General features: G+C 39.8%; 2 protein-coding genes across 3 annotated transcripts in view; one reads left to right on the forward strand and one right to left on the reverse strand.

Annotated features, from left to right (window-relative positions):
• LOC135241973 (unconventional myosin-Ie-like) overlaps positions 1 to 2,114 on the reverse strand; it is a 41,226-nt gene extending 39,112 nt beyond the window's left edge. Inside the window, exon 1 of one of the 2 annotated variants that reach the window (XR_010326186.1) lies at positions 1,786 to 2,114. Coding sequence is in view for 1 of the 2 variants with exons in the window: in XM_064312803.1 (XP_064168873.1) it covers positions 1,786 to 1,788 (3 nt within the window). In the remaining variant the exon portion in view is untranslated. The remainder of the gene's footprint in view (positions 1 to 1,785) is intronic. The other variant, XM_064312803.1, reaches the window with a different exon arrangement.
• Positions 2,115 to 3,098: 984 nt separating this feature from the next.
• Positions 3,099 to 11,813, forward strand: LOC135242386 (protein FAM81A-like). The gene is made up of 8 exons (XM_064313426.1): positions 3,099 to 3,517; positions 3,856 to 4,138; positions 5,037 to 5,155; positions 7,035 to 7,164; positions 7,870 to 7,964; positions 9,044 to 9,179; positions 9,527 to 9,707; positions 10,203 to 11,813. The coding sequence occupies exons 1-8, from the start codon at positions 3,471 to 3,473 to the stop codon at positions 10,346 to 10,348; spliced, it is 1,137 nt and encodes a 378-aa protein (XP_064169496.1). The 5' UTR covers positions 3,099 to 3,470; the 3' UTR covers positions 10,349 to 11,813.
• The last annotated feature ends 124 nt before the right edge of the window (positions 11,814 to 11,937 follow it).

Genomic DNA, 11,937 nt, shown 5'->3' on the forward strand with positions numbered 1-11,937 from the left:
CAATTTCCCATATGTTTATTTTTCCACACACGCTGTTATAATCTCTTTAATTAGAATTGCATTATCGATTTGGTTTGGTAGTGTAGCATAATACTTAGGGAACTGAACTTGTATCTGGAAGGTTGTCCTTTTTAATGGCCTGGCAGTTTCTTCACAAATAACAAATCACTCTGCTTCCTTGTGCAAATTGAAAACATAAATCGTACTTTGTCGGGGAGACAAAAACTCACAGCTCTAGTCAAAATATAAGTATCAGCCAATTCCAACTGACCCAGTGAAGTTTGAAAAACAATTTACACTACACTTGTCGAAAGATCCAAAAGTTAAATCCCTTTGAGTGTACTGTATGAAAACCACTGTATAAATAAACCTACAATTACTAAGTGCAGTGCAGTGACAGGGACACTGTGCTGTAGGAGATGCTGTCTTCCAGAAAGGTTGTAAAAAAAAAAAAAAGTGGTAAAAAGTAAATTTTGCCCATTTGAGTGCTCCACAACATACGTTAAATTAAGTTATGTTATGTAGGAAAGTCACAACCACGCCAATAGGGACCTTTGAGAAACTCTCACAAGGTGCCATTTTGGTGGATTTTTGTAATCTGAGGAACTCAACCTCTACCTAATTAGATAGACCAGTCAAATTACCCATTTGCTCTCTCTCTCTCTCTCTCTCTCTCTCTCTCTCTCTCTCATAGTGCAGATGAGGGAGTGAAATGTTGGATATAAAGGCAGTTCAAATGTGGCCACTCCCTAACATAATTATGTTCCAAACTAGCAGAAGCACTATGTTATATTTATGCTACATTTATAAATAAAACACACATGTTTTAGTTGGTACAGGCAGCGTCACGGGACACCAATGTCTTTAGTAGGCTAGATCATGTAACACATCAGGTTCAGCTGATTCAGTGATGGAAACTGTACTGCTTGACATACTTGCAGGGTTTTCTAGGACGACTGATTATCATCCATTAAATCCTTCGTTCATCTACAGTATCAGTGCAACTTTAAATAGAGAGGGCATCTACCCATCGGCAGTAAACCTAACACAGACACGACTTGGAACCTATTAATCAAACTAGAATCCTGCCGTAGAGTTATCCTTAAAAAAACAACAGACAATAATATTAGTATGATTGTATAATGATATAGTGCGCCGTTTTCATCCGGTTATTTACTTACGAGTGACTGTGTTTACAAAGCAGGTATCTGCCTTTTAATAGGTTATTTATCTACAGTAGCCCAATGAAGCTGTGAGAGAGAGCCGCCCAGTGTTTGCTCATATTAGTGGAATCACCACCAAAACAATAGTCGAACTTCTGGAACTCTGAGCGTGGCAACGTGCAACGGTACAGCCAGCTGTATCACCAGCTGGCCTACATATCCACAACCGGGGAAAAAAAACCTGTTATTATTATATATCGACTACTTCCTACCTAAATCATAATCGACTTTTTGTTACTGCAATAACAAGTAGCAACCATCAAATAGTCAGACGGGAGCCATATAGTTCACATTATTAGCGGAATTTTACACAGTTATGTTTCCAGAAATTCATGTGGTAGCTATGAGTAGCCTATAGTACAGGCTGATCTGTTTGCCGAAGCTATCTTTGTTTACTTTACTCTTGGGTGAAAATGACAGCACCAATAGAATATCAGTGCTGATTTGTTAGATGTACCATGGACGTTGGCTACCAGGTTTCCATCATTAACTGTTATGTACAGAAGAAAAAATGGTGGTTCTTAATACTACATTAATACAAAAGACCAAATTGTTCACTCACCATTATTTATACCGAAAAGTTACAGTATGATGTGTCTGCTGTATAAGTCCGTTTTGTGCAGGTATTTTCTTTTTCTCTTTTTTTAATGTTAGAGGTCCGTTGCAATTTTTATTTGAACAGGGTGATTTAAATTTTAAAAGATGAGAAAGGTGATGTCCTAGTTTTTCAAAACAAGTCGATTCAGATTCTTCTCACAGCCAAGTGTTCCCCCTATCCATGGCTATTACAGCAAGATAAAACAGCAGCTATCATCTGCGCACACACAAGACAACGAAAACAGTCCAGCACTCAAACTGAAGTTGAACTGGTCGCTGACGACCTACGACGCATACTAAGCAAGCGATCCATAAATGGAGAATTCGTCGTTTGCTCTCCACCAATGGCAGCCATACTTCATTGCGTCACTCTAGAGGGAATCCTCCCAGATTACTTCATTCCTGTGGCCGCTGGTGGGAATAATGGGGGGGGGGGAGGTGGCGGGACAGCCTGTGTTATACTTCTGGGTAATGTAGTATTCAATAAGAGTTCAAATACAGCAGTTAAAAATATATACAAGCTACTAAATATATATCATAGTGCATCGGTGACGTATGTAAAACACGTCAAACTCTTCGGTACATGCTTAGATGCAATCCCTGTCATTTCAGGACACACCTCTCCAGCCAGAACAGCTGTGCTTATGGTTGCTATGGTAACAGCGTCACCAGCGGCACCAGCTGCAGCCGAGGTTTAGACGACTACTCGAAAAGCACATTGCACTGAAATTAAAACAGAAAGGGTATTGTCACCATTTCGTATAAGTGTAATTGCAATAAAATATTCACGCTTACCTGTAGGTTCGTTTTCTGGTTAGCTACGTTGCGCGGGTGAATGCTCTGGTTATTTCAGCAAAACAGCGTTCTGTGGATGGAATTCGCCTACATGGAATATGACTGATAATATGTTTTTACATGGCGACATTGTCTGATGGTGAGTTGCCTTTTGCCTTGCTTTCGCACTTAATAGACATTGGATTTCAGGTTGTTGAAGGCTGAATACTACAGAGGTATTATGCGAAATATGAGTGATTATTGGAAATATACAGTATTCTACTGTGCAAAAGTCAGAGACCACTATTCGTTTATTTAGTTTCCAATGAAAACAGCCATTAAGTGCAAAGTATTTATTTTTCATTGTCAGAAAATAATGCAGCAAACATATATTTAACACAAAACCTCCACAACTATGTATAATATTAAATCTTTCAGTATTTCGTGTACCCACCCTTTGCCTTGCAGCTTCCATTCTTTTCGACTTATTTTAATTTTTTCTAAGAAATCCACAGGGATATATTTCCGTGCTTCTTGTTAACACCTCCATAGTTCAGTCTTTTGCATTTTGAAGTCTGTGGCATTTTCTACTTCTCTCGAAACAAGTAATCCCAAACACATTCAATAATGTTGAGGACTGGACTCTGGGGTGGCCAGTCCATTGTTCTGAGAACACCAGCAGCTTAATCTTCTTAACAGTGTGCTTCGTGTCATTATCTTGCTATAAAATTGATTTTCTCCCAATCAAATATTGTCCAGAGAGTTTTTATTTATTTATCATGCAGGCTTGTTACAGTGCAAACCTTCAGAAACCTTGCCACTGTTGAAGTCAACTCAGCATACTGTTGTCAACAGAGAGCTTTTATCACAAAGAAAATGTCAAGAGCAAGGCCAGGATTTTCGTCTCTGCTGCCTTTCGAAAGGTACTTATTTTTTATTCATTTGGAAGAAAGGCAATGACACATTATCATGCGCTCATCATTCATTAGACGGCAGTGCAGGAGTGTGCGCATAGTGTGTGCACTATTTCTTCTGATAATTATGTATTAGATCTGCATTTACTAGACAGGCTAGACATGTTATTATTTATACTACTTTTACATACATGGCTGAAGGATAATGAAATATTTGCCCACCTGCCAGGGTTGAAATAATGGTCTTCAAAACAGTGCTCAAATCTTTCAGGCTATAACCTTACAATCTTTTACATTCTTACATTTTGTTTTTCTCCCACCTCTCCTTGTTTTCTCCAACTCTGCAGGCCAAGAAGTTCAAGGCATCTCCAACCGCACCATGCACTCCCCCCTCTGCCCCTCCCTCCCGCTGCCTCTGCCTTGAAACCCGAAAGGTACAGCAGACCGCAGATGCTGAACACTAGCGCCACCCTGGTGGACATGGACTGCCAGAGCGGCCGGGAGATTGTGAGCAGTGTGAAGAGACTACAGGGCAGGGGGCCGAGCGATGAGCAGCTGCTCAAGCTGATGTTGGAGGAGCACATCTACAGCGTCACCATGCTGACCCAGAGGCTGAACGGAGATATTGAGGTGAGGTTCTCCTTCGCTCCTGTTTTGTCTTTAGTCCCCCTCTTCCTAAATCCCACACTCCTTTGACCTCTCTGCCTCTTGCAGTCATTTACCTCTCCCAAATTATGGGCTGGATTTGGGGTATCTGATGGTTTTCCAAACCCTTAACTATCCGTGCCAATCATGTTAAGTTGAAGGGAAGTACTTTGGGTTCTAGTGCTGTCGCTCACCAAATTCCTGTGCATTATTCTTACCCAAATGTTAATCCTTTTTGGTGTGCAGTGCACCCTCTCACCCATTCCCTGTCCCTTTCCATATTTTGAGTTTAGTGCATCGTTGAACATTTCAAGAGAAGTTAGTACTGTCAGTTGTGTGCTTAAAGCATTTATGAATTAATTAAAGAGTGAATATGCTGCTGGAGCTCCTGAGTAACTCACTCCTTGGGTATGTAAAGGCTGTGATCAAACTATAAATGTTACAGCTGTACAAGCTGATCTGTCTTATATCTCCCTGAAAAGTAGCAGGAATTAGGAGAAGGCTAAACTGCAAGGCATCTGATTTACATTAATAACCATCATCATAGGCATGACTAAAGGATGGAGGGGGTTGCCAACCCAATATTCTGGAACTCTAGCAGAAAATATGCCAAAGTTGATCATGAAGAAACTGTCGGTTTGGTTAGGAATTTTACCACTGGTCATAATCAAAATTCTAAGTCGCATTATACCATGATGACCCACTTTCTTTTAGTGCTACTGAAATAGGTGCTGATAGCTGAAATTGTACCATAAATTGTTGCACAGCTTAATGTGAGGCATGGCCCTGAGTATTCTTGCACACGGCAATACATCCACATGTAAATGTGTGGCCGTGACGTTTCACAGGTCAGATATGAAAATGTCTCTGTGTTTCTGTGTAGGTGTTACAGGAGAAACTGCGGTCCTGGGCTGAGGTGACCTATGGGACCCAGTCTGCTCTGCAGAGGATGGAGCTGCAGCAGCTTGCCGTCCTGGGAGACCTCCGTGGAAGGATTGCCAGGTCAGGCTGGTGAAATCCTTCCATATCCCATGGTACCCTACAGTAGTTACTTTGACTGTAATCCCTACATTTAATGTATGGGGTATTCTGGGTGACATTCCGTCGACAGTATACAAACAATAATGTATATCGCGTTCCTATTTGACCCTGAGTCTGTACTCAGTCTGTTTTCCAGTTCTCCGTCTCATTGAGGTTTTGCAGTTAGTGCATTTCCAGAAAAATACTCAGTTCTTATATTTCTGCTCCTGTCTGCTTGCACTGCATTCTAGGAGACTTTATTCAGGCTCCAAGCCCTGTGCTTAGCTAGGCAAGATTTCACACAAACATCTGTGTTTATCGGACTGTTTCCTCCTCATCCTACGGGTCTGCATTCCTCTGCACAATGACCTCTATCCGTCTGTGCGCAGCTTTTCAATTAATTCTGCGCGCACCGTGCTTTACCTTGTGTCGACTGGACTGACAGGGCCCGCCAGCTAAAATAATACAATGTAATGGTTACTAATTTGAAGGGAAAGCAAACACGGCCATTGGGTCCTCAGCTCTGTGTCTTTTTAGTGCCATAATTTATGCCGCGCTCTCACACGAGAGCATCAGCTGTGACAAAAGGGCGAAGTGGAGAAGCGAGAAGAAACAGCCTGCTCATTGTTGGAACGTTGACGCACACCCCACTGCTTCACCCGGTCTTCCTTTGGTTTGAAGGGCATTACTCATTATGGGGTCATCGTGGAATGCTGACCCAAATTATCCATTGTGTCCCCATGAAGGGGGCTGCAGGAGATGCATATAACACAGATAATTCCCACAGAGTTAGAATAATTGTGTGAAGCAGCATTGGTAGCCGGATCTAGTAATGGTGTTGTATTGTGGGAAGGTCCACTGTGGGGAAACTGAAAGGGTTTGAGGTTCAGCAAGTATGAGAGATGGGACGACTTGTAAAATTAAGTGTTTTTAATCTTGATTTGAGAGCGTATTAGAAGCCCTGTCATAAGGACAATTGATTCCCGGTATTGATGTTAATCAGCATTGTCGACCTTATCAGGAAAGAATATTTTGCTTGATTTACCAGCAAATGAAACAGCTCTATATTTTATTTTTAACAACAACAAGAGGTGATGCACTTGGCCTGTAACTGAAGCAGAGCTGTTACATCTTCACTCTGGAAGGCAGCACAGTGTGCGGGGTGTCATATTGCGTTTGGTTCTGCAGAATGGCTGCGGGGGTGAGCTGGGAGACAGGGACATGGCCTGACTGCTGACCTTATCTGGGTGTAACCTGCCTGACAGCCTGAACAATGGCGAATGGACACTGCTTGCCAGCAGTATTCTTTTTCTGTTTGTTCTGACGTAAAACCCAGTTATAGGGACTAACATCAGGGAATAATTCATGAATCATGCCTTGCCAGCTCTTGCAACGGCTTTTTCCTGTTACTGGTGACATCACATCAGTCTTGCATAATTTCTGGGCAATGAAGCATTCATTGACTGTAGTTTGGATGCTCTTAAAATTTGATGACTTAATCATGACAAAAATGATTTTGAGCTGCTATTTCTTAGAAGTTCTGAAAGGGATCCTGTGAGGATTACAATTTATGTAACTTGTGTACTTTATAATAACACACAATAACCACCCTTGGAGGAATGTTGTGCTTGTGATTACTATCAACATGGTGTAATATGCAAAGACCAAGAAAAAAAATGACTCATGCATTATGGCTAGTTTAGTACCATGCCAATTAAACGTTTGTAGCTTGCCCATTTTATAATTACATTTAGTGGTGAGGTAGCTGTTTTCAGTATTTTTATAACTTCACATAGTCCATGTGAAAATACTTCTGTACGTTTGATCGCATGTGTGTCTAAAACAGCGCCTGTGATAACAGGTGTGATGCCAACATTGCCAAGTTATCAACTGACCTCCGATCCACCAGAGAGGATCTCCAAAGCCTGGACAAAGAACAAAAGATCTCTAAAGCTGCATTAGAGACCAAACTTAGGGAGGTAGAAACCCAGGTAATGCAAGGTAACCTGAATAAATAAATGAGCATTACTGAAAAAGAGAAGATACAATAAAAAAAAAATGTTTCACTGGATATATTCTTTATAAATTATTTACTTCCGCTTGTTAAGCCTATATTTTGTGGTTTCTCAATTAAAATTCAAATGAACCTTAAATGTTTCAATTGAGAAAACCTAAAAAATAAAGGCATGACAAACTGAAGTAAAATTTTAGGTTTATCCAATTAAACATTGTTTTCAGTATATCATTCTGTTGATAAAATTATGTTGGACCCAATGGTTCCCAATCTCTCATGGCTTTTAAAACACACTATTTGATAGTGCATAAACTGCCCATTGCCAGTTGTTGCATTATCAATGTACTTGAATATATGTTAATAATAATGAACTCTTGAAGGCGCCATCTAGTGTTTGATCTCATCCCCTAACAGCCATACAACCAGTTTTTCATTATGGCGCTGTTTTTGTGTCTAATTGAAGTTTTAATATATTTAATAATTTGTGCTTAATTTCACAAAAATATGATACATCTTGAAATATACCAAAAGACCAAAGAACATTTATGAATGAAGACAGAGATTAAAGTTATTTAAGTAATTTACCGAAAATAACTGAATTGGAGCCATCTTGTTTTTTTTACTCTCTATTAGTTTGTGTTTAGTGCCTTTTTGAATAATGAATAAATATTGTGGGCTACAGGTCTCTCTGATGTGCAGTAAGGTAGATCAGACTACAACCCTAAAAGAAGCCAAGAAGAATCCCATAGAGGGAGACAGCAGCCTACTGGACTCAAAGTGAGTGCACAGACGCTAACTGCACTTCATTCTGTGACCTAACTGGGTTTCAGATGGAGGTTTGCATACAAAACATTTTTGAAGGAAGATGGCATTTATGTATGCAATGAAAGGGAGATCTCACTACTTTTTGTATTCTTTGAATTGTAATTATTTATTTATTTTTACAATTAATCGCAAACACTGAATTGTCATACATTGTCATCACTAAACATTAGTTACAGTTCCCTTCAAAATTCTGATCGACAACCTTCTGTCTTCTTTCTTCTGAGAGTTCTTTGTTGTTCCCCATGGGGATGGAGGACATATGGGCTTTGCTTGTGCTTCACCTCTTTTTTTTTACCCCAGTGAAATAGGAAGCCATGGTAGCCCACAATGCTGTTCTATAAGACAGAGAGTTTAGTAGAGTGGAATGTTATTTTTATTCGATCATATTTATGAGGTTTTTTGGGTGTGAACTATTGAGACGCATTTCTTCTTCCGGGGAAAAACAAATGGTTATTAAACAAAATCTATTTCCCCGAGTATATGTATCAATATAAAATAAGTTCTCTGTTTTTGGAAACTACAATGGAGCTCATTACGTGTATTATTTTACAATGTACAGCCTTCTTTGCTTTTCTTTATAAAATGTATGAATAATTTTGGAGGGAAATGTATGTTGTGTTGTGCAAACAGGAACAAGCCAGCAAGCTATTTTTTTAAATGACTGCCAATACAACAACTGGGAAGAGAAGAGAGGGAAGTAGGTTCTCCAAATAGACTGTGCAAAACAGCATTACTGTGCTTATATTTCAAATCGTAGCCACCAAAATGTGCAGTTATGCAAGTTATTTCAGTTTTATGTTCATATAACATTTCAAACACTTACATAGTTATTTAAGCAGCTGATCGAATAGAATCAATAGAATGTATATACTGTGTGTACAGCATATCATGTATAGTTCACAAATATTCATTTATCTAAGACTTTTATGTAGATGTGTATGTTTTTGCTTCTATGGGCATCTGCATGTATCTCAAATTAATTTATTTTGTGCTTTAATTTCTGGTTTTCTTTATAATTCTTTTCCTGGCAGATTAAAAAGTGTAACTGATGAACTGAAAGCCCAGATCCTCTCTGTTCAGAACTGGATGGACAAGGAACAGGAGAACACACTCAAGGAAGTTCTAAACAAGATTGAGCAGCTTTCCCAACTCATAAAGAATAAGATTGTGAGAACAATAGGAGCAGACAATAAATGCAGCCATTATATATATATTTATATATATATATAATGACTGTGTATTACTGTGATTTTGGCAATGCAATGTAATTCATCTTAGCCTTCACAATGTCTAATTCCTTTCCAACTGCTTGGAGGTTGAATTTTTATGGGTAGCACTGTTTCATCGTTCTTCACACTGTTTATTTTCAGCCATCTAGCTTTGCTTTTGGATGCAGTTCAGTGCTTGAGCAATGAAGGTCATTCAGTCAGACGGGCAGGCTGTGGTGCTCAGCCCTGGGCCCTGCCTGTGTGTTTAAAGGAAGGTGAATGATTGAGATCTTCTTCTTCTGGCAGAGCAGCAATGACAAGGCTGTCCAGTTTGCGGGGAAGCTGGGCAAGCTTGAGGAGACGCGGAGGGAGAAGGAGGAGCCACAGAGAGGGAGAGACTCTGAGCGAATGCTCAAAGCCAAAATCAGCAGGATAGAGCAGAGACTGTGGGATGAAGTGCAGGATTTAAGGGCAGAGACAAACACTGGTGAGTTGTAACGAATCCTCAGGATCTGTAGTCTTCGTGTGCGCATGAATGCCATGACAGTCCTAAATAAGATTTTCCGGTGACAAAATAGGAACTGTGCCAGTACCCAGCTGAAAGCAGAATTGGATTTCCTTGCCCATCACTTCCACTTCTCTTTCATGCACTTCTGACAAGTTACCTAATTTATCGGATGGCCCACTTTTGTTAAGTGGCTCAGTTTTACTGGAATTACGAATTGATTTGTGAGGTGTTCATGATTAAAAAATCAAGTAAAATATTTGATCAAATCAGACAGTTTACCACATGGAATTGTGTTACAAATATTTTGTGTACACCCAGTAAACATGAACAATAACACCCATCAACCTTTACGATGGCAAAGTTATTGGTTTGCTGCACTGTAATAAGCTTTTATTGCTGTTGTTGCAAGGGCACCAAATGGTTCTTAAACCCTTATTTTCTGCTTTTAAACCCATCAGTTTTTTTCTTTGCTAGGATTTGCCATCATCCACGAGAGCCTGGCTTCCCTGAGGAAAGTGCTGGAAGCCAAGATGAAGCTAGGCCATGAGCAGCTGGAGCAGCGGGTTCGACAGGCCCAGGGACAAGGCAGTGGGGCTGAGCACGGCGAGCGTGTGGGGTAACAAGCCCGAACCCACCATTACTCCCCCCAGGAGACTGCAGTGACCCTTCACTCCTTTCTCTCACAAACACAAGTCCTGTTAAAAGCCTCCTCTCCAAAATATTCTCAGGAATATGGCTTTGTATGTATGCAGTTTTATTCATACTGTAAAGGATATACTGTAAAATTTTATTTAGAACAAAATATGCTCTACAATGTCTGCATGAAATTGACGGAAATTGCAGTTCAAAATGGTTAATTCACTGCTCTTCATTCTTTATTCCACTGCAGAAAAGTGAGCAAGGCCTGTGGCTTTGGCCAATAATTTTTCTTTTGACCAAATGTTTAGGGACTGAGGCTCATTACTGAAAGGCTGCAGGTTTAGTTCCCAGCAGGGCCATTGTACCTTTGTACAAGGCACTTAACCTGAATTTCTCCAGTGAATATCTAGCTGTTATTGTGAATATCTATTCATGGATTGTGTATTAAATGTAACCTGTAGAAGTTGCTCTGGTTAAGAGTCTGTCAAACGCTGAAGTGTAAATGTATTGTGCCAAAGTGTTTCTGCTTATATACAAGATGTCCTCTCTTCATCTTGTATTGTTTGCTATCAGATCAGCAGAAATCAGGTTCTTGAATTGATTACATGACATAAAGTGCAATTTCAGGATGCAGCAGGTCATTCATGGGGTAATTTTATGTTTGAACATGAGAGGATGTTTTTTTTTGTTATTTACTCTCAGTGTTGTGTGTCCATGATATAGTGACAGTTGGACAAGTTTATGTTTGTAAATAAAATGTATCTTTTCCTGTGACAGTCAAGATAAATTTCATTTTCAACCTTCTCTTTACTGCAGCTGACTGATGCATTTAACATAGAACTATATAGGAAGTTTCTGAACTATCACAAATACATGATCAACTGATTCAGTATTATTTTGTGATAGTTTTTGTCCTCAAGTAATGAATGTGCTAATATTATTTGTATTTGATGCTTTGCTTGACAGACAACTGTTGCTAGTTGTGTTGTATTCATCTCACAGAAGTTTTATTTTCTTGTTGAACTGAAATGATGCCAGTTTGGCAAGCCATTAGGCCCCTGGGTAATGAGAAACACTGACAACAACTACACGGTAAAACTGTATGTGGAAAGTAACTAACTTTCTGTAAATCAAACAAATACGCTCAACGCTCAACAATTACAGCAAATTCCTGTTCTTCAGTCTACAAACAGGATGGCCAACCCTGGTTCCGCAGACAGCACGAGCTGGTTCCTTTTCCACCTCTATATCTTTAATTGACCGGTTCGTTGCTGACTTAGGACCAGTGTTGGCCCAACCAAGTGCCAATACTTTGAAAGCGGGCGTGATGGAACGCAGAATACATTTTGAGGCGTATTTGTGGTGTTACGTATGTTTACTTAACGAATTGACTTTATGTGTCCGTTTAGATGGTTTCCATTAAATGTAAATCTTGACACAAATGATTCCGAATAAAGAATTTTTGCTATACAAATCGCATGCCTTTTGTTTTAACCTGACACTAGATGGCGCCTAATACCATTCATTTGCCAAAAAAAACATATTTGTAATGATGACGCGTTCAAGTTCG

The sequence above is a fragment of the Anguilla rostrata genome, chromosome 16 (genome assembly GCF_018555375.3).
Source record: "Anguilla rostrata isolate EN2019 chromosome 16, ASM1855537v3, whole genome shotgun sequence".
Lineage (NCBI taxonomy): Eukaryota > Metazoa > Chordata > Actinopteri > Anguilliformes > Anguillidae > Anguilla > Anguilla rostrata.

Bases quoted from the DNA above. Each gene is read 5' to 3' on its own strand.
- LOC135242386 (XM_064313426.1), top strand. From the start codon at position 3,471: ATGTCAAGAGCAAGGCCAGGATTTTCGTCTCTGCTGCCTTTCGAAAG. The intron at 7,965-9,043 runs GTGAGTGCACAG...TTTTCCTGGCAG, and splicing joins AGCAGCCTACTGGACTCAAA to ATTAAAAAGTGTAACTGATG. The intron at 9,708-10,202 runs GTGAGTTGTAAC...TTTCTTTGCTAG, and splicing joins AAGGGCAGAGACAAACACTG to GATTTGCCATCATCCACGAG.